The 27035-nt window shown below is 32.2% G+C and overlaps 2 protein-coding genes across 2 annotated transcripts in view; one reads left to right on the forward strand and one right to left on the reverse strand.

Annotated features, from left to right (window-relative positions):
• The first annotated feature begins 441 nt into the window (after positions 1 to 441).
• The window catches only part of pan (transcription factor pangolin), a 54308-nt gene continuing 27714 nt past the window's right edge, over positions 442 to 27035 (forward strand). Inside the window, exons 1-3 of the mRNA XM_089224821.1 lie at positions 442 to 1384; positions 4582 to 4648; positions 9580 to 9680. Coding sequence (XP_089080947.1) covers positions 1220 to 1384; positions 4582 to 4648; positions 9580 to 9680 — 333 coding nt within the window. The 5' untranslated portion in view covers positions 442 to 1219. The remainder of the gene's footprint in view (positions 1385 to 4581; positions 4649 to 9579; positions 9681 to 27035) is intronic.
• LOC149057393 (uncharacterized) lies at positions 24745 to 27028 on the reverse strand. Its single transcript, XM_089222016.1, has 3 exons — positions 27011 to 27028; positions 25328 to 25772; positions 24745 to 25013 (listed from the first exon to the last, which is right to left on the reverse strand). Exons 1-3 carry the CDS (start codon positions 27026 to 27028, stop codon positions 24832 to 24834), a joined length of 645 nt encoding a protein of 214 aa, XP_089078142.1. The 3' UTR covers positions 24745 to 24831.

Below are 27035 nucleotides of genomic sequence, written 5' to 3' on the forward strand. Positions count from 1 at the left end.
TTATAACACTTCAATACATATATATAATATAATTTATATAATGTATGGCAACTATAATAATATATTATATTGAGAATCCCTGTACTATAGTTAACGCGTTAGTAGCGTCTGTGTGTGTGCGTTTGCGTATGTGTATGTGCGTGTACGTGTGCTTGTGTGCGTTTGCGTATGTGTGCGTGCGTGAGCTAGCAACTAGCAAGCGCAGAGTTTAATAAAATACGTGTGCGCTGTGTGTATGCGACGTGTGTGTGTGTGTGTGTACGCGACGTGTGTCTGTGTGTGTTCGGTGAGGCGCTGTGCGTGTGTGCGCGGAGTGGCACGGCGCATAGCGAGCCTGGTTGTGGCGCGGGGACTGCGGGCTGCGGGGGAGGTTATCCGCGTGTCGATTGGTTGGCTCCCTGCTCTGCCCCGTGTGCCCGTGTGGTATGCGGCCGACCGGACGACGAGTCGAGAAGTCCGCCGCGCGTGTTCGCATCGTCGGCATTAGTGTACCGTCCGGTTTAAATACACGTCTGTCGTCGCCGGCGTGCAGTACGTCAGTTCACGCACAACGCGCGCGCTTATGCGCCAGACAGTAATACACATACGTACACACACGCGTACTTATGCGTCTACGACAACGACACGAGTGTAATAGGATTTTAATACTACGCGACACGAGTGTGTGCTGTTAACAAGTGTCGAATGTAATAATAAACGAATATATAAAATAATAATCGCGATGGTGGTTTACAGTTAACGTTATTAAATAGTTATTATTGTCGTCATAATCGGCGGTCTAACACCAATCTCGAGTAAAAGACGCCGAGCAGCCCATCAATTCATAAATCATATCATTATCGTGGAAGTTTTTCGTAGTTGTGTCGTTCGTTTGCGTTTTCCGTCCGGTCGTGTCGTCTCCGGATTTTTGGATATCGTTTCGCGTAGCTCAGTGTCTTCTCGTGTGATGGTGCGTTATCGGCGCGCGGACAAAGGTAGTGTTCCGGCGGCGCCGGCCGCCGTACGCCGGCCGCCGCGATAGGTGCGCCGATCCCTCAGTCATGACGATATACCACCGGTAGGGGGTTGTCGCCAAGCTCAATAATAATAAAATCACAATACCACCGCCGTTAACCGCGTGGATATCGCTGTTGAACGAGTGGTTGGCGTTTGTCTCTTCTACAAACCCCCTCCCCCAGTTACGAGCGTTGCGGTTACTACCGCGCGAGCCGCCGAGGTGATGCCCCATGCGAGCGAAGACGGAGGCGCGGCCGGCGAGGACGCGTGCAGCTCGGACGAGCTGATCGTGTTCAAGGACGAGGACGGCGGCGAAGACGTGGTCAAGCGTTCTTCCGATAAAGTCACCGAAGAGAAGTCCGACCTGATCGACTTGTCAGAATCTGAGGTAAACAACGCCACCCTGTATGATATAGTAGTAATTATACTTCGTTGTCCATTGGTTTTTACCTTTATGGTGATCGGCCGTTTGCTTGTATTTGAAAACTGGTAACGGTAACCCCTACACCTATTATTATTTGTTAAAGGTACTAAATAATATAATTATTATTTTATGGTTTTGTTTGTTTTAATTCCAACCGATTCGGGAATAGAAACAATGCCCACTGCGGGTGTTTTAGTTTGACGATTGCCAAAATCCCAGATTATTGTTTATCTTATCCGTGGCAAGTCCAATTACAATCCCGAGGGGTTGTTTCATGACGAACAGGTGAAAACAGGTGTTACACCATTGTTAAGCCCCTCTCGCCTCTGTCCTGAAACCCGTGATTATAATAATAGCCCTCTGTTGAGTATACATACACACATACACACACGTACGTTAACTAGGCGTAAAAAAATTCATACTCGATAATTTTATGTTTCCTTTGTATTCCTATTTCTCTCTCTGTCTCTCTCTCACTCTCTGATTCTTTTCTTCCTTCCTTTCTTAGGTGTTCTTCTTTCTCGTCGTTTGCGTGAGGATTTATTTGTTTCCGTAGACGTTTTGCGCACTAGACCGAGACGCTGTTAATTATGGTGCCTGCGGGTATCGCGTTACCCATCGGCGTCGTAATGAATTCAATTAACTGTTCGGAATAATATAATATACGCCATATAGTATAAGCGCTCAAAAATACAAACACAAACACGCTCACCAACACCTAGACGCCCCGTCAATCATAAACACTTAATCAGGCGACAACTACCGACAAGGTCGTTACTAAAAATTTATTTTTAATAACCGGGCTCTACGCGAACAAGGAAGACACGTGCAACTGCACACGTAATTATGTTGTGACCGTGTGCGTACAATGTGCATTTAAATAATATTCTCGTCGCAGTTGATTTTTACCTGTATTATTTAAACTTTTTTTTTTCTTTCGATCAATTAAAAACGTTGCTAATTTAGTACTGTTTGGCGTTTATCATTTAGTGTAGGTATTATATTATACAGTATACACGTGATTCAAATTATTGCTTATGTAGTTATGTGAGTTTATGAATAATACGCCGTGTAATATGTACATAGTACATGCTGCTATTTCCCGACATCCTGACATTCGGAGAAATATCAAATATCTGTAGTGTTATTATCTAAAGAATAATAAAGTGTGTAATAAGCGAATTTCCATAGGACGGCGGCTATACTTTGCCGTGATTGTAACCCAACCACCCACGGTGGCACACGTAACTTGTAAAAAAAATGAAAAATGCACTAAACGCATCGTTGTACATAATATGATGTTATATTATATTGCATTATATGTCTTATTATTAGGCCACCGCCGCCTAGCACTCCCCCCGCGGAGTGTTCAGTGTGTATATGTGTGTGTAAATGCCGAAAATGTATTTATTTATATTTTTTCTCTGAATTTTCGATTTACTTTTGTGTGTTGTCGTTTTGATCACCGGGGACCCTTTGACACAATAGTAAACACAATAAATGCGCACCTCCTGGGATTGAGAGATTCGTGGTGTGCCCTCTTGGTCCTTGTTTAATAATATTTTGTGCGGTCACAAAAAAAAAAAAAAAAGAAAAAAAAAAGACGGGCGAAGAAGGTTTCAATACGTTTGTATTGAGAGAACACATAACATTATATTATTATAAAGAATGCCGGGGAAATATCAACCCTACAAGTGTTTGAAACCTGTTTCGTTTGTTGTATGCACAGGGATTACGACGAGAAACGGACCAACTGCAGTGGGTTTCGGTATTGTGTCCCGCTGTCAAGGAATTACTATAAATTATTATCGCAGGCGAACGTTTTCGGAATTGCACCACCCACACGAAAATTTGGAAGGGAGATTGTGTGTGTATTTGTATGTATATAAATAGGAATTTAATGAAAGGTTATTTTCAAGTGAAACAAATAAAAAAGTAAAAACCGAATAAAATAAATAATGATAAACCAACAATAGCTAAAATGGCAATATTTCGGGTGCACGTTCTTGTTATATTATGTAGTCTTTTACGACGTTATTATTATCATTGTTGACGGGCGAGATCAGCAAATTATATTTACCGTACCACGTTATACATATAATATAATAATGCTAAGTATATGGTTATAATATTATGTACACTAGTAACAATAACCGGTACCATTAGAAGTATTTGATGATTGATAGTAATTACGAGCACTTGTATAGATGATTGGCGCGAGCTACTTTAATTTTCTCAGTGGTGGTAATGGCGTAATCTGGTTACGTTGCGTAATTCCAAGAATATGTCTATATATACAATGTCCGCAAGATGATGGACCACTACAGCTATAATACCGTCGTCTCACCTCCTCCCCACGTACACAAAGAAGAAAAAAGTATTAAATTCCTTTTTTGGATATAAAAATTATACAGGATAATGACCCTATAGTGCAATCAAGCGCCTTTATAATATACTATACTATACTCTTACTTATGGAATTACATATTATATATACTGAGTCACAATATTAAAATAATATATAATTTTAGAATACTCACTTGTGGGTATGTCGACGTGTGATTGGGTGAGGGGGAAGTGGCGTGCTCTTCGTATTATACTCAGTAAAATTGTTCGTAAAAAAACTATGAAGAACATGACTCGTTTAATTGGCGTCCAGGTATAAAATTGGATAACAATTGGCGTTGTGGCGCTCCGCAGGGGCGCCACGGCCCATTGCATTTTAGCATTATTAGGCGCCATCCCAGCATGATGATGTTAAGCATTCGCCCGTCTCGCATTTAAATACAGTATATTATTTACTATATATACACCGTATTATATTACCGAACTTGGGCCTATCGCCGTCGGCCGTTACTAATATGCCTTTAATCTATTTACTAGACGTGCGTTCTAGTGTATTAAACGTTTTAAAATATAATTGTCGTTAGAGCCTAGAGGTACCTAATATATAAAATAATACGTGTGTAACATACGCCAGTGGCTAACATTATTATAAAGGCGATTATTTAGTGTAATAACATGTACTATTCATGGTTATTTTTAATCCGAAGAGATTGTACTTGAAATTCTCTAAGGCTGTAAAAATGTTTTTTGAATAAATCAACGTTGTACACCAAAAAACAATAATTGTTCATGTTGTGTTTTTTTTTAAATTTCAGAAAGTCAGTTCAAACCATCGATGTTCTCCTGTAAAAACCAGCAGTTCTACTCCTGATCTCAACCGAAGTAAGTGCCCAACTATTTTTCTTTTTATTTAACATACACACGTTTTTCAAGGGCTAATTTTAATTTTGGAAGGCGTGTTAAGACTTGATCTGGTTACGTATTTATGATTGATAAAAATATAATAGTAATTGTATTTTATAGTTTTACACCCCAGATCAAAATTATTGTACACTGTACAGTATATAAAAAATAATATATTAAAATTAACACATTATAACATTGTATATAGTATATTAATATTACAACTAATATGACGTAACATTAAAACAATATATACAAATTATTAGTACAGAATTCATTGAAGTTGATTAATATTATGCTAAAATATGTCTGAATATTAATTTTATTACATTAAAAGCATTATTAGGTTTAGAGAACCAAAATTTCTGTAATTTAAATGGTGATGTGTAATAAAGAGGGGCAAGTTGTTTGTATAGTTAAATTAAGGCACATTGAAAGATATGTTGTTATGTGTGTTGTATTTATATCCCATTGATTTTCGTCGAAAAACAAACTTTTCTCCTCGCGTATTTAATAGTAATTAGTGATCCGCCGTCTCTATAGTGTATACAGTATAATATAATGGTCGCATCGGATCGGATCCGTAATTAGGAGGTACCTGGGTTTGCCGCGAGCGACAGCTATACTAGTGTAATAAGTCCGGCACCTTGTATATTTTTCTTCTTCGTCCCACACGTTTCGATCAGGCGAGATTGCGCGCGCGCAGTCTGAACCGGTGTAAATTTACATTATTTTCATATATTTATAAAGACCGTGCGTAATTTATCGCGGTACATTAACGAGACCGGTGCGTGTATAACAAACAATAAATTTAATAAACAAAACGACGCGTCATTCATTCGCAGAGAGGGAAAAACGTACACATTTAATATTATAGCGCATACAATACCCGCGCGCAGGGACCCGTCAGACAAAAACCAAACGGCTTATTGCGTGGTGGATTGTATTTAAACAAAAAAATTACACCACGTGGCGTGATCGTTGTTGTGTGTGTGTGTGTGTATTAATTTTGAGCGAGAAAAAATGTATACCCAAATCTTATTCTCGCTGCACAGGTAACGTGCACACCAAACATGTGTTGAACACACTCGACGGGTGGCGGTTCTCAGAATCTGACCGAAAGAATGTCATTCTGGGTGGTGACGATGGGGGTGGGGTTGGTGGTGGCGGTGGTAGCAGGAGCAGTAGACGTGGTGGGGGTCGTCGACGCAAAAAAATAATATAATATGTTGTATAAATCTCGAAACCCTGGCACTCTTTCGTGTTTCCTCTGTATTCTGTACATTTTATTAGTATGTATGTTTAGTCCACAGGCTCACAGCCTTACGCCTTTCGTATGTATACTCCACATTTAAACAGCCGTATTCGACCTTGAATGTTATATTGTCCACCGAGGAGAAGCGCGCATAATGACAGAATAGCTAATAACAATAATATAATAATAATAACAACAATAACAACAATAAAAGAATAAAAGAGGTGGTCGAACCGAACGCATTATAATAACCCGTGAGCTGACGACGCTGTGGCCGTAATAATTCTCCAGCGCGTGCATGTGTACTTACGTACGTGTCTGTATATATTTATATGTATGCCTAGGTATATAATATACAATATACATACACGTACAATATATATCATCTATATGCCTATACAAGTATATAAAGTATATAACGAATATATATATATATATATATGAGCAATGTGAAGCACAGCCATAGTAGACTCTGGGCAGGGCTCCGCGCATGTCTCGGGGCGGGGTCCCGCAAGGCTTCCTAAACGAGGCTCGTTTTGTTTTTTGACACCGGACTCCCTCCCCCCGCCGCACGTCCGCCCCTGTCCTCAGTAGGTTCTTACGCTTTCTTCGCACCCCCTCCCAACCAGCTCGCCTCCCGCGCACCATCGTCGTAAACCTGGCGGTGGCGACGACGACGAATCTTTGTTAGCCGTGTATGAGTGTGCTCTGTGTGCCAGTGCTATCTCTCAAGCGATGCTCGTTAACCAAAACTGTACACGACTACTGCACGCGAGAGAGGATAACCGTCGCCGTCGTTGCGACGTTGCCGATGTGTTTGTGTGTGTGTGTGTGAGAGAGAGAGACTGATCGTGAGGACGCGAGAGGAGAATCTTCGGAGATTTATTATATTATGCCTCACGCACGGTGGGTGACGCGCCGTGTTTATCATATGGTCTCTCCCGACGACGTCACACGACGTAGCAGCCGGCTTATTATTATGCATTTTATTATTATCATTATCATTATTACTTGTAAGGCTATGGTGTGAGTGTATGAGTATGCAAACCGGAGATGACGGTGGCTGCCGTACTGAGAAGTCGAGTTTGGGTAAAAATCGTAAACATTATAGGTATAATATTTAGAAACTCGAGCGAGCGGCTATCATAAAAGGGTTTTTTCCTTGCGTGTCTAGTCGTTGACGGTCGTAAAACATCAACATATAATAATATCCGTCGTCGTCGGGTCTTGCCGATCGGTATCACCGCGCGAACATACGCAATAATATTATATATTATAAACATTAAATGCTAATATTATGACGTATTTTAATAATGTACACACGACCACAGTAAGCAGTTTTTTTTAAATAACTTTGTTGGTTTCATCACTTTATTAAAATTTAAAAGTCACAGCGTTTACGACTAAAAGAAGAAAAAAACGACACACCCGAATTGAAATGTCAAAGTGTACAACAGTTTTTATATTGTTGGGTGCCTGATCTCTACATGATAAATTCTAAACGATTCTAGAATTTTAGAATTATTTGTGTATAGTTTATATTAGTAGTGAATATTAAAATTGTTTTGTTTTAAATATTGTAACTAAGGATATGGATTTGGCGTGTTATGTAATCATATTAATTATTTATATTTGATAGTCGATATGCTATTTTAATTAACTTCTTTATTAGAACGAGTTAAATATTCTTGTATACATGTATCGGTATAATGTATAATATAATATGTGCAATGTGTAAACTTTATCCAGTTGCTGCTTTACTACTTACGGTAACATATTTTAACTACTGAACCGTAGTATCACTTATGAACATAATTATTTATTGTTTTAAATCACTGCGTAAATCTTGTTTCTCAGAAAAATATCGTATATTATGTATGATGATTATACCAACCAGCTCGTGTTGGGTTCGCATTTTATTGTGTATCAATTGTTAAACATTTGGTCTTAAAACCATTTTAAATCTATGGGTTACAAAATATACATAATCCACAAATGAAAGAGTTTTATTTAAAAAAAAAGCTTGGTTTTCAGTGTTGCTTCTACAAACATTTTTTACGAGTCATACAAAGTCCTATAATTTTATTTTATCACTTAAACAAAGCGGCAAAGGTGAACCTGTTGCTGTTATCAGTCAATTACACAAATTAAAAATCTTAAACCATCCAATGACCATTGACCACCATTATATTCTGACTCATAATATTATAATACTTCTTCTAGAGTTCTCATAATAATATGTATATCATATTATTATGTTAAGTATTTTGCAATATTAAACTAAATGCTTAAATCTCACGTCTTATATTATTATTAGTTTTGATATTTAATTATGAATTATTGTCATGAATTTAAATTATATAGTGCATACTCACAAAAACGTTTCATTTGTATTCTGTTTCTTTTCTTTATTTGACCACGAAATAGTATTCTTATTTTAAGATTTTAATTTTTCTGTAGAATAATATTGTATTTATGTTTATGTCGTAAAAATGACCGCAACTAACATTTTGTGGACCCTTTCTGTATCATCATATTTTATTTAGTTATTCGATCCATACTATAATTAGAATTTAGTGTTTTAAATATTATTTGGTTTAGTCATTATTTTTAGTCTTGAAATATTTTTGTCACGAATCATCAATAAATAAATATTAAGGTTAGATTAAGAAAAACATAAAATATTCCTAATAATATTTCTTTATGTAAATCAATGAAAATACATTTTTTTAATATTTCATTTTTTTTTTTTTAAAACAGTATAGATCAAAGTACGTGTAATGAGTATAGTTGTATAATATTTATGTATTGGTTATACTTAAATTTTTCAAGGATCACTTGATCCTCGCAAACTGAAGTGTATGAGATTTTAAAATTAAATTTTTGATTAATGATTATAATAATATAACATTATACAATTAATACGCAACTCAAACATAATGAGGCGGTCACGTATTCAAATATAATATAGTTAACGGCTAGTGTCCACATTTCTTGTTTTCAGTGTTGACAGCATCCAGCAACTGTTCTATATTTTTTCTCGTTTTTAGAAAAATTATTAACTCACTATATTCGTGTTAACGCATAACCATCGCGCACTATTCAAACAAAGTAAAGTGTGTGCTCTCATCGTATACTCTTAACGATAATTTGGTTCATAACTTCACGTGTTTTTTACATATTATGTACATTTTTTTTTAAATGTAATTATTACACATTTTGCTAATATTTTTTTTTTCACTTAGTTGATAATAATCATTGTCCATAAGATAATAATTTAACTAATAAGTTAACTTATAAATATTGTTATTTGTTATTAATTTGCTATTATGAAATACTATATGGTTAATAAAATCAAAGAATATATATATTTTTTGTTTTTTTGAAGATGTTGCTTCGTTTTTAAGTATGAAATGGGTTATGAAAATACAATCTGCTTACTGAGATAATAAAAGAAAAGTACTTGGGGTAGGCTTGTCTTAGATATATTTTGTTATAATACTATAACAATACAATATAATAAAATCTTTTGATGCCAAAAATATAATTGGCAATAAATGGTATGTTCACTATATTCTTTCAATATATTAATGTTTCATATCTGATGGGGTGATCTTATTTTCAATAGATTAAAGATAATATTTGTTTGTTTCAGGTAAACCAGGTCCAACTCCCCATCCACCTGCTTTCAACATGGGCTATCTCGTTGCACCTTATCCATCGCCCTACGCTAATGGCACTACGTCTGTGTCAATGGTAAGTCTTAAATTTTGATATTTAAATGTATTGTAAGTGTACACAAGTAAGTTTACGAATTGGTTTATTATTATGTATAATAAATTATCCATACTTCACATTATAAATCAATTCGTATATGTATTAAAATAATTTCTCCTATAATATAAGTTATTATAGTTTAAGTAAACTGTCATGTTGTTGATTGGTATAGTAGGTAGACAGAGAGGAACCTGCCAATATTTGTATGTTCCGTACTTTTTAAGGGAGGTTGCGGAGTTTGATGTGTAGTCATGTAGTCTTTTATCATCTATCTTTGCACCTTTCATTTCTTTTGTGGCTTGTTATGAATGTTATGGTAGGTAAACTATTGAAAAATTTTGATGAAATTGCTTGTACAGATATGTTCGTCTTAATGGATTGTAAAAATTCACTGAACTGTGTAAAATGTTGTGTAGGCATAACCAGAAGTTTTGACTCAACAAGAGGCCGACGCCCTTCGATATTTTTTGCTATACTGGGAAAAATATTTTACTGGGTTTACGCAAGAATTATATATGTTTAATGCTAAGCAATAAATGCCTTAAGATTTTTAAATAAACAGATATTTCTTAATTAATCATATCGGTAGAATATAATAATAATATATCTCAAATCACCTATAAGAAATTCAATTTGAGTTCATTAAATAGATCAAGTGCCCATAGATGTAACACCAACTATTATGTATAGTTATTGAAAAGCTTAACAGTATACTGAAGTCTCGTATTAGGTACTCGTTTCTTTTTATTTGTTCACAAAAATTTTATATACTAAATAGAATGGTTAAAAACAACATGAAATTGTAATGATAGTAACAATTGTAAACAACAGGATATTATTGAGTTTCTTTGACCGAAACAACAAATACAGTTTCTATGTGACACTATATTACGACTGGAGATGTACATTGATTTATTTACACAGTATATTATACATAGATTTTCCATGTACGCGTATAATAAATCGATGTAAAGCATATGGTTTTAACTTTAAACGAATAAATATTTATTCGAGTTTCGAAATATCGGAAGACGCGTAACTATAATTGTTTACATCGCGCCAGGATTTTAAAGTTAACATTTTATGTAAACCGAAATTTGTGTCGCGACAGAGGTAGGTGGTTAGACAATATAACATTTTTTATTAAGACATTTTGTCTTTCGGCAAAGGCAAACACGACGTCGTGTTGTATGCCCAATGTTTCTTTACATCGCGGCCTCGCGCTATCGGTGGAATTAATAACACTTGTATTGACGACGTGTGTACGTAGTTAACACCACTTCTACTATTCATACTAGTAAAGTAGTAATATTTCTACTACGATTAATTTAGTTATAGTATGTAGTAGTAGTATTTATTAGTATTACTACTGCATTGCCACTATAAATAATAATAATATAGCAAGCGATAGGCGACGACGACAGTTAATTCGCGTCAAACATAATAACACCGTCTCTGTTTGTGTGTTCTTCGGAATCATTAAAAATTACAATAATTATATTTAACGAGAACGGCGGTAATTTTATTTAAACCGGCGGTGGCAACAGCAGCACGGCGGCGGCGGCGGCGGTTGAAACAACAACGGCGTCATAGTCGTCGTCGGCGGCGGGTCAACCCGTGTAAGTGTGTGCGTATGTTATCGTGTGTGTGACGTGTATGTGTGTGTGTGCCCAGCGCGTGAGCGCGCGCCCGAGTCTGGTTAATGCGGTTACGACGGACGCGTTCGGTATCGCGGGCTACAAACAAGGCGGGTAATTTGCCGATGACAAGGGGCCACCGGTGACGGGCGGGGCGGCGGCTTCGGCGGCGCTTGACACACACACGCGCGGGCGCGTTGCGGCCGCCGCCGCGAGCGCTCCCACCAAGATAGCCGCCGCCGTCACCGCGCGTGAGTCGTATGGGTCGAAAACTGGTTTGCCTGCCGCCGTCGCGTCGTCGTCCGTTCGTATCAATGCGAGTCGTATATGTGTTTGAGTGCATATGAGTGTGTGTGTGTTTATGTGTGTAGTACTGGTGCGTCGGGGTGGACGACACTGGTTTTTCGGATCGGCCCGACGGACTGGACGAGCGCGCGCGCGAGGTGTGGCATACCTGTTGAGAGAGAACGCGCGCGCCGTGTACGACGACGACGACGACGCGGCGGCGGCGGTGGCGGCATTAGGAGCTCCGGTATAACATAGCCTTGAAGAAGAACAACCGTCACGGCGCGCCGGCCACTTACTATACAGCCTGCTATTGTGTGTGCGTGTGCGTACGTGTGGACGGTGTTGCCGGACTTCCGACAACCGGAGGAGCCCCGGCCCTAACCACGTTACTTACGCGCGCTCGCGCACACACGCGTGCATATACACACATAAACATATATATACACGACGCACACGTTCGGTCTAGCGCGTACTCCGCACCTCGTTGCCTGTAATCGGACGTGATTGACCCGAACTCGAGCTCTCTTCTCTCGGTCCGTTCGTCCGTCGCCCGTACGCTATTATAATATTAACAACCGAGTAAATCGCCGCCGCCGCCGCCCGTCGCTCTATTCGGTGTCTAGTCGTCGTTACGAAACGCACGCGGCGTGAGAACGATTATATTATACACAATATATTATAATGTATACTTATGTGTGTATGATATACGTACAATACGTGTACGTAGAGAGACGGTCGACGGTATTAATAATAATAATAAAAAAATTCGGATGAGGTTTGTTGTTTTTTTTTCTGTCCTACACTATATACGTGTGCTTTAACGCGGTATAAGATCGGTCAGTCCACGTGTGTTACATCGCCGAATTTTTCGTCCCGATAACGGATGGGTCATTTTCGTGTCGAGATAACTTTATTACTGTCCACGTCGCCTTACAAATGGGCTTGGTTTTATTTTCATTGTTAGCGTCAACATTTTCACGATCCATTTTAAAATCATTATCAGGCCACAATATATTCGATATATTTATAGTTTTAACAGTACAAATAATTGGTACGACAATATTGAACGATCATATTTATATTATTATTTTTTGTTCTTTATAATAAAATAATAATTTATGGTTAATTAATAATTATAATTAACTGACTACTGTTTCGATTTTTTCTTGGCAGTTTAGTAGTTGGTCAACGGTTGGGACTCATGGATAACAAGATAAATTAATTTTAAATTTTGAAAACTAAAAAAAGTCACTCAGTACCCAGCTTTAAAATACATATAATATCGGTGCTTTAATTAGATTTTTGGCAGTCCATAGACTATGTCTTACAACAAAATAGGTGCAAATTATTTTATTTGTAGCAATTCATGCTATCAAATGACTTGCTCTCTGTTCCAAAGACGCGACTTTTTAATCTGTTTCGAATGTTTTGGTCACAAAATGTCGGTGGACCGTGTAGGTGTATACGATAAACTGTAAAATACCTATTTGATATTGTGTCGGAAAAAATAACTCAGTCATTTTTCCCTTTTATTTCGTTCAAAACATCTCTACGCGTGCACACGATGACTGTTGGTTTTTGAAGTATAATAATATATAATATGTGCTTTGGAATTCGATACGTTTATATATTATAATGTATCTAACATATATATATAATGAAATGAAATAATATTAATGGCTTTTTTCTTTCCATAACGCTCATAAAAACGAATTGTTGTTCGACCGTTATTATTCAAACAATCTGTTATTGAAAAATATTAGTAATGCTTAAGTCATAATGTAATCGATCATGTAACCAAAATTTAGGCTACAATATTTGCTTTAAGTATAATTTACTGTACCAAAATTGGTGCCGTAGATGCAGTTTGATTTTATTTTATAGAACATTAGTAAATAGTAAGTGTATCGAAACTGTTAATTGTTTTTTAAAAATTAATATCTAATATTTTTATCATAACTTCGAAGAGCTAAATTCGAACGATATATAATCTATGAATTTGAAAACGTTAGGTAGTATTTAGTTATTTATAGTAAATTATATATTTTTATGTAAATTTGAGTTAGTATACAATTTATATTATGAAGTATAGTGTCTGGTGTAATTCATCTGTGCAGTATCCGTGCAGATTAAGTAACTCCAATGTTTGAATAATAATAATTACTTACGTTTAAATGTATAATAATACTTCCTGTCTGAGGAGACAATTCAGTATTGAAAATTGCCGTTAGTAAACAAAAATATTCTTTTTTATGAAATTCAAAAAGTTTTGTCAACCTATTTGAAACTACCTTGAAAAATACTCGTTTTACGCGGGGCAAATATTTAAATATACAAGTGTCTCATATTAAGTAGTAGTTTGTGGAATGGTAAAACGTACTTAAGAGGACGTGATACCCGCATGTGTTGTCTCTGTCTTACAAATGCGTAACATGGTACATTTTTCGCTCAGCAGAACACGTGTAGCTCCGTTTGCTTAAAAATTAGAGTGAATTGACCTCTTATAAAATTTAAAGATAAGATTATTATCTAGACAACCTCATATGCTTTTTATTTTATATTAAATTTAAAGCGAGTTATGAGTATTTTAAAATTGTAAATTTTTTGTGCATCTTAAAATAATCATAACTTCCTTTAAAATTTAAATAAAATAAAAAGCATATGAGGTTGTCTAGATAACAATCATACCTTTAAATTTTATTAGAGGTCAATTCACTCTAATTTTTAAGCAAACGGAGCTACACGTGTTCTGCTGAACGTAAAATTTACCATATAAAATGCACTTGTAAGACAGAGACAACATATGCGGGTATCACGTCCTCTTAATGCCCAATTATCCTTTAAATATGTATATACAATCAACTGATGAGTAATGGTTACCGAATCCTTTTACTATTATTTAGATTACCTACATTATTTTTAATTTACAATGATGTTTTTATCTCGTATATACAAATGTTTAAATTTGCGTTCAAAATAAATAATAATGTGGCTATTTTCCGTTTATCTTAAGTTACAATCAAGGCGGCACCGAGCAGCTGGAGTAAATAAAAATTATGCTGAATACGAATAAGTTTTAGAACTAGGTGGTATGTTACTATATTAGCCATAACATGTTTTTTTTTATATTTCATAATACAAACTATTCTGAATCTCTAAATCATATTCACTGTATTTTTATTATAATTTTAATCAGCTTATGTAGAACGTAATTTTCTACTAGTGATTTTTTTAAGAGTTAACGCTAACGTGTTATTAGTTGAAATAATTCCTAACATAATACCATTGATTGATTATAATATATTGATCATATACATCATCAATGATATGACGTAAGTATATTTTATGTAGACATTTTAATACCCGAGTTCTTTGCATTCATTGCTATCTATCTTAATACATCAAAAATCCCTTTGTACTTAAATTTAACAACAGTTTTGGGATAATTTAACATCTGAAAAAGTTTTATGTAGACTATTATAAACCAATCTTTGTTAACAAAAAATATACATAGTTCAATATTTTACAATACACTGGCTTAACAAGATGATCATTTTACACCCAGGGTAACTATTTGCTATGAGTTATTACTTATTAGTATAAAAACTACATATAAAATATTTAGGGCAATATAAAAAGTTATTTTACAGTTATAAAATTTAAAATTTAAAAAAAAATTCTCCAACAATAAATTGTAAATTTAATCATATATTGATACTACTCTGTAATTATTATAATCCACACAATATTCGGAGTAATGTGTTTGCTTTGAAACGCTGATTATATGGCGCTCGAAGCGAATAAAAAAAATGCATATACTTTTTCTTATGCACATGATGAATGAGAGACCACCGATTTTCAGTGTGAAAATAACATTGCTTCACAAGTAGTTTTTCGACAGCAAGAAAAAAATAATAAAACCAACCTATTGAATGGCCATCGACATTATGCGAAAACTACTAGACGCCCGGCGGCCGTACGCTGCCTATATATATATGCCTTTTTATAATTATTATTATACTTGTTGAAGATTGGTCTGGACCTATAACCAGTTTCGTCACAGCTGTCAATGTTGTTCAAACAATATTATAAATATATAATTCGTGGCGGCCGTTTAAAATGTTGTTTAGTCATTTTGGAGATGTTTATGACGTTGACCTTCACCATATGCTTTGCCCACCCCTTTATAGGATGATCTTTTTTCATAATAAAACATACAATTTTTCTGTTTATATGTTAATACGTTATGTTAAATTATAATCTATAAATTAAATGTTGAACAATTATTAAATACACTAAATTTATAATTCAGTTTGATATATATATATACCTAAATAACGTACTAGTTTATTATTAGCGTACCTATGGGTACTTTTACATTTTCGTAGAACAACCAACTAGTACAAGAATAATAAAGTTGTATTAAATTTAAAACCATTCCAAGAAAATTTTGGTCTACATTCTCAGTTTTAATGACGAGTTTACTGCAGAATAATTACATTTTCGTAATCCATTTATCGTTGTGAACCTATTTGCTTTAACTATGACGTAGGGTGATATAGGTACAGGATAATTTTAGTAAGAATAGCTCTTCATCCATTTAATATTACACAACTTGCTATATAATTATCCACGATAATTATTTTTAAAAGTTTTTTGTAGTTTAAAATATATGTGTATAAATGTGTATTTTGTATTATTTTTTACATTTTACCACAATTAATGATAAAAATAATATTTGTAAATAAATCAAAAATCTAAAGTGCCCAAGTAGAATTTTTAACAAGGTTTGCATCTGTGTATGTTGACTGTTAGCAATACATATATCCATTTTTAAGGTAAAAATTACAAATCATTGAGTTTTCGTTTTCAGCTCTAACATAATGTAGTTCGCATGGAAGGCAAACACAGACAGGTGTGCCTAAGAGTTTAGATTGAATAAAAATGCGTGCCTGTGAATACGATCTGTAATGTGGTATTTCAGTAGTTGAGGTGGGTCGTGGCTGATCCAATAAAACGATAAAAATAAAATGAAAATGACAATAGTTTAAACACGATGATTGTGTTGAAAAAGAGGAAATATAATTAGGTATAATTAAATATAACAAATTGCTCAAATTTTAAATCCATGAAATTAATTGCATTTAAAATCATTTAAATATAAATGAAAATATGTTATTGCTTCAGTTTTAACCATTATATAACTAGTGAATTTGTAAATCTTACTACTCGATCTTAATAACTTGATACAGTGAGATCATTTCCAACTATAAAGACATTGTTTTTAAACTATATTTATATTGTATATATATAATATATAAATGATAGTTAAAGCCGCACAAGCTTCCTGTCGTTGTTTGACGACAAAGAGTTTCGTTATTGCGCGCTAAACGATAACTCACTGATAAACGGGAACAAATACTTTTTTTTTTAAGTATAATATGGAGAACAATTCAAATCTCGTTATAAAAACAGCATGCAAAAAGGGGTGTAAAAAAAGAAAAGTGTCTTATTACCAATTTTTCTAGAACCGTTTTGAATGTAGAACAAAAGTGTAGTAAAATTCGCTTTAGGCTGTTTTAATTATTATTCACAGAAAAGTAGAATGGAAACTCTTTTGGCTCTAAGAATTCCACATAGTATTATTGTTTTTCATTTTCCATCATCATCGCCCCCCCCCCCTTCCTCGACCCTTTTAGTCTGTTCTTAATTTCTTATAAACAGGATACTGCTTTCCTGTCGTCCATTGGTCGTCGAGGCTGTTTTTGGATTAAAGCATCCCCTCGTCATGTCTAGCTATTATATTGTATACCATATATATATTATATTATATACATAAAAAACACAATACTTATAGATGTAGTGAATTTTCAATGCGGTTCCCAAACTACATGCCAGTGCTATTTTGCTCGTCACTTTTAATTTATATTCCTTTTATCGCCTTTGTTCATTTCGTAAATCGACAATCGACATCAAATTTCCTCTATAATTGTTGGTTATCAGCTGTGTCATAATATTGATAATTGATAAGCACCTGCAATGGTTTCGGATAACCGAGGGTAGGGATCCGGTTTTATATTACAATATATTATATTGTTATTACGCCACGTCGTAGACGGGAGTATGTTTACATATAGATCAATTCGATTGTTTATTATGATTTATTACTTATGAGTTATCATCATAACATAATGTTATCTGTGGTTTGTTATGCACTCGTGAGTCGTGACATACATTTAATGTTTAGAAAATTTCACTATCTTATGACTATGTCTTATCCCTTAGGTCGTGTGTACAAATTTTTTAACCTACTAGAAGAGCATGTAGGTAAAGTGTTTTTGATAAATAATCACGTATTGACGTTACCAATTAGAATTGTACTCACGTATATTATCGGATCGTGAGTCGGCCATCCATGTCCGTCATATACGCATTCGACGCCACAACAACAATTATTTCCGATAAAATTGCCTGACAATAATTTGAATGAAACACAAGAAAGACGTTTTAGTTTTTACCATGTTAAGCTGTTTCGATTTTTTTTTGCACCATTGCATTCGATTTGTCATTTTCTTTTTTTTAAGTGTGTTGAATATCTATATTTTGGAGATTTATAACTATTAGTAAAAAAAGATCTATTTCTATTTCTTTAAACCGTTTTAACTAATTTTATTAGCATAAATCATATTAATTCTCTTCTTAAATACGTGTATTATTGGTATGAAATACCTATTTCAAGAGTTATATCCTAGTGACAGCTAGGCGACAGCGTATTCCGAGTGCCATGGTATATTATTATTCTTTACTTGTGTTATTGCGTGTAGATTTTTAAAACATAATTCTTTCAAAAATATTACTTTAAACGTCATACAACAACGGTACTTACATAAATTTATTATGTACCTATTGTATCTACTATTAGGGTTCAATTGGTCTTACATTGTCCCCGTACATTGTATACTTATTAAATATTCACCTAAAAACAAGGAAAAAATGCATTCTATCGATGATGTTGTCTATTATATTATACATTATAACTAAAATAGTAGAGAAAAAACTTGTACACTTACGATATGTATAATACATATTAATTCATTTATATATTATATGCATATATTTAAAATGGATTGTTTCGGTTAGTTTTTAGAAATATTATAAAAAATATTGAAGTGTTTAATGTTCGATTTTCTCAGGTCTATATTATTCTTTCTCTATTAACGTAGTAATATAATAACTAAGAAAATATATGTAGATGAATATAATAAATGTTTGAGTCTTAACTTTAAAAGAGTAAATCCGATATTACAATAATAAAAATTTATCGTGTAATAAAAAAAATACACAATATTTATAACATAACATGTTGTTATTCCATGATATTATATATTACATGTAGTTTGTATTTCGGTTTACACTGTGTACGTTTATTGTGTGTTTTTGAGTGGTCGGTTCGGTCAATATATCTTCAGGGTTGTTTTTCCAGTTAAGGGTATGTCCGACCTCTTTTTGATGGGATTTTAGTATTTGCTCTTTGGTCCTTTTACATCCTTCAAGGTTGTTTTGATATTCCCTACATTCTCCACGTACACGTAACTTTTGTACATTTTTATTCAAACACAACAATTATTTATGTAGTATAATATAATAAAGGCATCCTAATCCTACCCTATAATTTTAACAATTTAAATAGATATGGTATTAATAATTGATTATTTTATATATGAATAAAGATGCTATAATTATTAATTAATAATATGGTTTTTGAATCTTTTAAAATATAAAGTAATATTTTTTTTTGAACATAGATAATATTTAGTGTTTAAATATTCCTGCACAGTATGCAAATATTATGTAGGTACAATGTTAATTATTTAGTAGAGTAAATTTTTGTTTTGTTTTAAAATATTTTTGCATAGGATATTGTTCTTAAGTATAAATATAATTTGTTAGGTATATTACGTTTATTAATGCAGATAATATTATGACTTAAGTATTAAAGTGAGTTACAAAAGATAAATAGTTAATATAATTTTTTTGCTGATTTTAATACAAATTGTTTTTGATGGTCATATCATCACTCCACACTTAAATATTCATGATCATATTTCGCTTATGTTAAATGATAAATACTTGCTGACGTGTCACGAGTATAGACCAGAGGTATGGGATACTCAAATCGTTTTTTTTTTTTGTTTTTTTTTGAAAACAGATAATATTTTATTGCACTTTTTCATTATTTTACAAATTATTCTCGGTCTTAAATTTATATGATGATCGATAATAAATCGATAAAAAAATCATTCATCATAAAATACATTTGTCATGCCTGATGGTATTCATTCAACAGCTACACCAAAATATTTTTGTTTTTGACGAAATAAAATTATAACCTTACATTAAAACTATATACATATAATACCTACTTTTAAATTTTAAAAATTATTCTTGAGATTTATATATTACGACTATTACGAAACGATTTATTTGTTAACTCTTTGTCTAAAGATATTAATGAATAGATAGAAATCTGATGCACTTGAAATTTTATTTTAACTTACCTAATATTAAGTTAATGATATTTTATCACCACGTCAATTTTCTACATTATTTCTATAATTAATTTTATATTCATTATTTTTAATTATTATTTACTCAAGCATATACTATTTTGAGAATAACCACAAAATATACTGCTGGAGTTCTATAAAAAATCCTCATAATATTTGGGAATCATCTTAAAATTAGTGTGACTCATGACGCCCACCATCAGTGAGACATGTTTTTTCAAGCTCTGTTTAAGCTCCATTTAAATTCCGTCAGGTCCGCAGTCAAAATAAGCGAAGGAAAAAAAGAAAGAAACCAGTATAAACACGACCATAAACAACCTGGCGTTTATAATGGTAAGCGGACCGGTCGTTAAAAATGTGAATAAAAAAAGTAAAATAAAATACTAAGAACGCACCCAGTAGCAGTTACAAAAAAAAAAACTATAAAAAATATAGAGAAACCAGTTTAGAAGGAAATTATTAGGATTTTGTTTGTTTCTTTTTCGTCTCCTTCCCTTAAATTAAACTAAATTGAAAAATCTGAATTTCTGAACTACTATAAGCATAAAATTATCGACCACCATTCGTGTCACTTTAACTGAGGTATAATTGTCTTTAAAAATGTATGAGGATATTTTTTTTTAGTAGGTTAAGTGGTTGGTCACGCAAACCTTCATCGTCCTTTCAGCTTTTTTTATGTATAAAAATTATGTACAATGAATGAATATTATTTTCTTGCATGCAACCGAGTTTAGCTTGTTTATTTTATTACGTATTTGTCGTCCACATTATTAGGTAGGTATGTATGTAATTGGTGTCATTATTTTTAAGTTGAATCATATGATACTTTTCAGAAACTTAATAATTCATAAACCATTGTTTGTTTATAATTTTAAATCTATACATTAATAGTTAATTTAATTTTTTTTGAAATTTTTTAGCTTTGGTGTTTCAAGTTCTTTTTAACCTATCCGAAAGTAACATACGTTAATTATTAATTTAAGTATAGTGTTGTTATACACAGGTATAGACTCATAAATATTTTACAGTCTTTAGGAAAGAGGGTATTAAATCAAATAATTTTAATCGAGACATTCAAGATTTTCAAGAAGAATAATTTGATACATACCGACTGGCAACTCATATCGAAGTGTAAGCCCGATACAGGTCGCGGGTCGGTACGTATCGCTTGTATATTGAACGTGTAACTTCTTGGACTCTTAAAATTAAATCGATACCTACCTATTTATACACTCCCATTTTTCCATGAAAATCTTGATTTATTAATAAGTGAGTAAAAAAAAACTAATGTGGGTATTCATCATAAGATTGAAAACTATATACCTCTTTGTTTAGGTTAATCTGTATATAATTTAATAACATAACAATAAAGAATTTATTTTTTCTGGACACTTCTCTTAAAAGATTTGCTTTTAGAAAAAAAGTTGTTAGTTTGTAATCTTAAAGATTTTAGAGAATATTATCAATGTACTTCTATTATAGGATTTTCTTGATTTTTATTAAATTTTAAAGTGAGTTATATAAATACGTAAACTATAACAATTTTAAAATATTTATAACTGCTTTTAAATTTAAATATCAATAAAAATGCTTACAACACAATCTTGGTTTTGCTGACCTCAGATTTACCATGTTGTACGCGTTTGTGAGACGAAGGCAACACTTTTAATATTTTGTACTGTTTTAAATGATAAAATATATCATATGTGAATTTATTTATTGTCATTTATATAACTGGTTCCTAAGTAATATTTTTGTATACATGGTAAAACCTTAGTATTGTCTATTAATTTGACTATAAGGCATTTTTAAAATAATAGAAACTTATTAACTTTAATGTTAAAATTAATTTTCTAATGGACACAACACTAATTTAAAAACTAACTGAATAACATATAAAAATAGTATTTTTTGGTGGGGGATATGAGGGGCAGGCTCCTGCCGTTCCCCTTTACGACTTCAAGAGTCTATTACTGGTTTCATATAAATATTTAAAAAAGTAAAGCTAGTTTTCAATGGTTTTGTTTTTATAGTTGGAATAGGGTGAATAAATAACTCTAAAGAACATGTATCTTTTTAACGTGTTTTTTTTTCATACTTATATGGGTAACTTGTTTCGTATAACGTAAGGTACCTACCAAAGAATATTGATCGTCATATATTTTTATGACACGGTATTCAGTAGTTGGGTATTATATTATATCTGTCTCATTGCGATGAATTGTTTTCTTAGTGAGGAGGCAGGGGATAGGTACATAGTTGAAGTTTATTTATTACATGTCTACCGGTAAAATACCCAAGGTGTGGCACTGTGGCACTAAGAATTTCCGTACTGTATACTGTAGTATGTCTATATATCTTTATGTAAGTCAAGCAGTATCGTCGAATTAAACACCAACAATTTAGACAAATATATTGTAAAACGTACCTGTTACAGTTTTTATTTTATTTTTTTCTAAGAACATTCCTTCAGATTTATTAAGTCATTAACAGTCGCACCACACACAACACTGCAGTGGTAGTCGCACATATCATGGTTTTGATTGATATAAATATATATAATATTCATAGAAGTTCACGTTTCGCGCGTGTGCTCTATGTTTAGACGTTTAGCGAGGAAAAAACACTCAGAGAGGGGGTTTGCATTATTTATTCGCTTCCCCGTCGGGCGTTTTCTCCACATCAAATATTCCGTTTGCACTGCAACCCGCGTGCGCACATAACAGCAGCGGTGTAACCGCCGCCTCTATACGTCACACATGGTAAGTGGCATGCTAAACAGGGTACTTCACCACGAACGGTTCTATATACTACAGAAAACAGACCGTAGGCGTCGCTCACTCGAAATTGGATGCGATGCGTGTGTATATTTTTATGCACGAAAATATTATTATTATACTATTTTGATTTTTTTTTACTTCGTCCTTTTTTAAAACCGGTACCACCGTGTACATACAATATCGGATCGTTATTGTGTCCGTTTTTATTAACCGTGAAATATTCTCACGTCTTTAAAAAAGCGAAAAAAAATGATAAATAATAAATAAATAAAATATCAGACAATATAACATATTGTACTTAGTATCTTATTTTTTTCGTTTGTCTCTTTGACATAATACAAAACGTATACTACATATTAACGCGTACGACTACGTATAATATGTATAATATTGTATAATAGGTATAATAGGTATATATAAAGACGTAACGATGTGTCTTAAATCTTTTTATACATTTTTTATGGTTGATTTGTTAATTATTTCGAAGGATCAATATATTTTCGTATTCAATTTGCGGTTATACTTACATATAATTCAAATTGCGCATCAGTTCTATACCGTTATGTGTAACGAGGGTAGGATATGTTTCAATTTGTAACGTACAAAACCATATTCATAGTATTATGTGTTATGTTTAAAAGGGGAAAATACTGTATCAGACAGTATCATTGTGTTCACACTATGTCAAGTGTCAAAACAATAAATAAGGGTTTGGGGATTACATTATGAGATTGATATATAATTTGTTGTCTTTGACGTATAAACAATTTTTAAACCAATAATCAAAACAAATGGAAGCAAATAAATTTATAATAAATATTATGTACGCCCTTTGTACTTACGTATGATTATGATAAATTATAATGTTCTACTTAACGTGATTCATTTTAACGATAAAATTGGTCTTAAATTATATAAACTTTAATTAATTTGACTATAGGTTTTTGTTTGAAATACAAAATAAATTTAAAATAGTTTTTTTTTCACATAGTTTTTCATAGTAAATGACCAAATTAATTTCTATTTGCTCAACTAATTATTTTTGGCAATGGTTAAAATATCACTTATTAATTTTTTCAAACCCGAGAAAACGTTTCTTTTTTCTTACAAAATATTACTATACAAAAGTAAAAATGTTTGTTAATATTAATTATTTAATACAATATTTAGATATATAAATGTACGTAATATTTTTGAGATTGTTTGTACTGTGTTGTTTTATAAATTATTATTCGTATATACCTCAAATATAAAATCCTTATACACAAGGAGTCTTTACTCTTGACTATAAAAAAACAGCATCCTTTTCCGTTGTATGAACATGTGGTCGTTGCACCAGACTTAATAAAAGTATAAATTTAGATTTGAAAACATTCCAAACCGACAAACTGGCCAGATATACAACTTTTGAAAATATTAATATTATAATACTTAGTTATTTTTGCATCATCGTTTCCGTTGACCTATGTGAATAAACGCGTCCTCGACGGACATAGATGCAATAATTCGTTTATGGTTCATTACGCTAGACGAAAATTGGTTGACTTAATTGAAATTGTATATCCTTTAATTTAGGTATTAATATTTAAGTTATTCAGTTTTAAAATAGTTCAATTTTAATTTTAAAAATATTTTGACTTTCAAGAATGTATTTATTTATTTTGCAGGTTTATTTTTTTCAAAACATTAAGCTCTATAAAAATATTTTGCTCACAATTATTTATTTTTATTCAAACTCAATTATATAAATTACAAATAGCATAGTAAAAAAATTAAATTAAAACAATTCAAAAATATTTAATTTGTACAAAAAAGTTAGTAGTAAGTGTGTGAAAACGATACAGTTCTGATAAATCTCTTAGTCTGTGTCTGAGTTGGTGTAGTCTGTTGATTCACCATTTTTATCTTCTGCTACTAATGAAAATATATCAGTAGGCTTTACCATACGAAAAGCCATCTCAAAATCTTTTTTTTGCCAAGGGGTCAAAGAATTAGCTAACGGGTCCATATATAACAGCATTTCATAGCGACTCAGATAATCTATTGGTGCAATCAAGACAAAAAACAAAAATATAATGTATAGTTAGGTATTAACTTTTTAAAAGGTTATAAAAAACATTGAAAATATTAAATTTAGAGTTTGTGGGTTTGGAGTGTAATCATTTTATTTTTTATTTTCACGTAATTAAGGTGTTACCTATCTCATTCAATGGTTTATTTGAATTTAAAATTTGAGTTTTTTTTGGTTAACTGTATGGACATAGTTGTTTTGATTTAAAACAACGATAATGTGTAAAGATGTGTAAATTTCTACAAATGATTTATTTTTAGACTATTTTGTTCTTATAACTAACCATTATTATTCGTAATTCCAGTACCTCTTGTATCAATACATGACAATGGAAGTTCAAGTTGTTTTCGTTTTTTTGATGAGGATTTTGGAGTTTTTAATTTTTTCCGATATTTACGCTTAGGTTTTTCCCCTGCAACACATCTTTTAGATTTGAAACATTCATAGAGACATTTGTCCCAAAACGATCTTAATGTTTCTCTTTCGCCTAAATATACGCATTTATTGAAGCTAGTTCCTTTGTTGTCTTCCGATGTTTCTGATGACGTGTCATTATCAATGCAATTTGGATGGGATTTATCAAATATAAATGGTAAAGGTTTTCTGTCCTTTCTAGAACTTCCTTTCTCTTCTGACGAATTGTCACTGTCATCAGTATTAATTGTTGTTGGAGACTTTTGGTCTTTGATAATTATGGGAATCACTTTTTTTTCGTCTTTTACATTTACCTTCAACAAAATATTGACTCTAGTTTTAAATCGATTATTTGTTTTCGTAGATTGTAAATAATTTAATTTACTAATATTATAAATACCTACATGAATTTTATTATAAATAAACTCATTCAAAGCTTGGTTATTTTCTGTATTAGAAGTTGATGTACTTTGGATATTCGACAATGCCAATTGAATATCAATTATTTTTTTCGTTTTTAATATTTTTGGCGAATCTTCTAAAAGTGTATAAGCTACATTAAAAACTGTACTATTTTTGTTTTAAATTAATAAGAAATTACGTTAAATATAACATTTTTAAATTGTGCCTATTTATCTTTCAATACTAGAAAGCTGTTCAATATGCATAATGTCGTGCATTTGTAGTTTACATATTATTTAATATATTGTATATATTATATTTATTTTATTAAGTTATTTTAGTACTTAGGTTAGGTATAGTTATAACTTACTATTATATACAATTAAAGTATCGAACTATACATTTTAGTTATTCAAAAATAATTAACTACATTATATAGGTTATTAGGACTATCATGTACATCTGTAACTACCAGAATTTAATTTTATCAAATAAAAATCATGATTTTGATTTTGATTTATTTATTATTATTGTAAAAATATATAGTTTTACCTTTGTTAATTAATTTATTCTTTTTCTCTTTTTTTCTGATTATTTTTTTAGTCGTGGAATGATTAATTATGTCCATCTTTACCAAAAGTTAATTGTATCTGAAATATAAGTTAAGTTTATTATTTAAAAAATTGTTTACTTTTTTACATTTCAATTAAATAATAAATAGTTATACTAATAATGAATTTATAAAAAAATGAATACTAATAAACATACATGAACGTTATTATAGGTATATCTTATATTATTTACTGATAAATAATTACAATCGTCTGTATACTCTATGGATATAAATGTTATACATTTTGATTATTTTATTCCAAAGAGAATATTTATGGTATTGATAATGTTATTTTGATGATCAGAAGATGCCCGCGTTAATTTAAATCGTTTATTGAGTTTATTATCCTTTAGAATCGTTTTCATTCTTTCATAAATGTATTGATTTAATTATTATACAACATTTTTTACATCGATTTATACTGCGTGGTTCAGCGTCTAAGTGTATATACGTTGGTGAAATTACTTATATTATACAAATGATTTAAAATTGTTTAAATAAATATTATTTTTAAATAAAACATGTAAAGTATGTTACTGTACCTAATGTAGACATTTTATAA

This window comes from Diuraphis noxia, unplaced genomic scaffold (assembly GCF_037042655.1).
Source record: "Diuraphis noxia isolate RWA-SAM2 unplaced genomic scaffold, SU_Dnox_SAM2 contig0003, whole genome shotgun sequence".
Lineage (NCBI taxonomy): Eukaryota > Metazoa > Arthropoda > Insecta > Hemiptera > Aphididae > Diuraphis > Diuraphis noxia.

Coding starts and splice junctions, on each gene's coding strand:
- LOC149057393 (XM_089222016.1), bottom strand. Junction 25,014..25,327: donor TGGAATTACGAATAATAATG/GTTAGTTATAAG, acceptor TTGCACCAATAG/ATTATCTGAGTCGCTATGAA.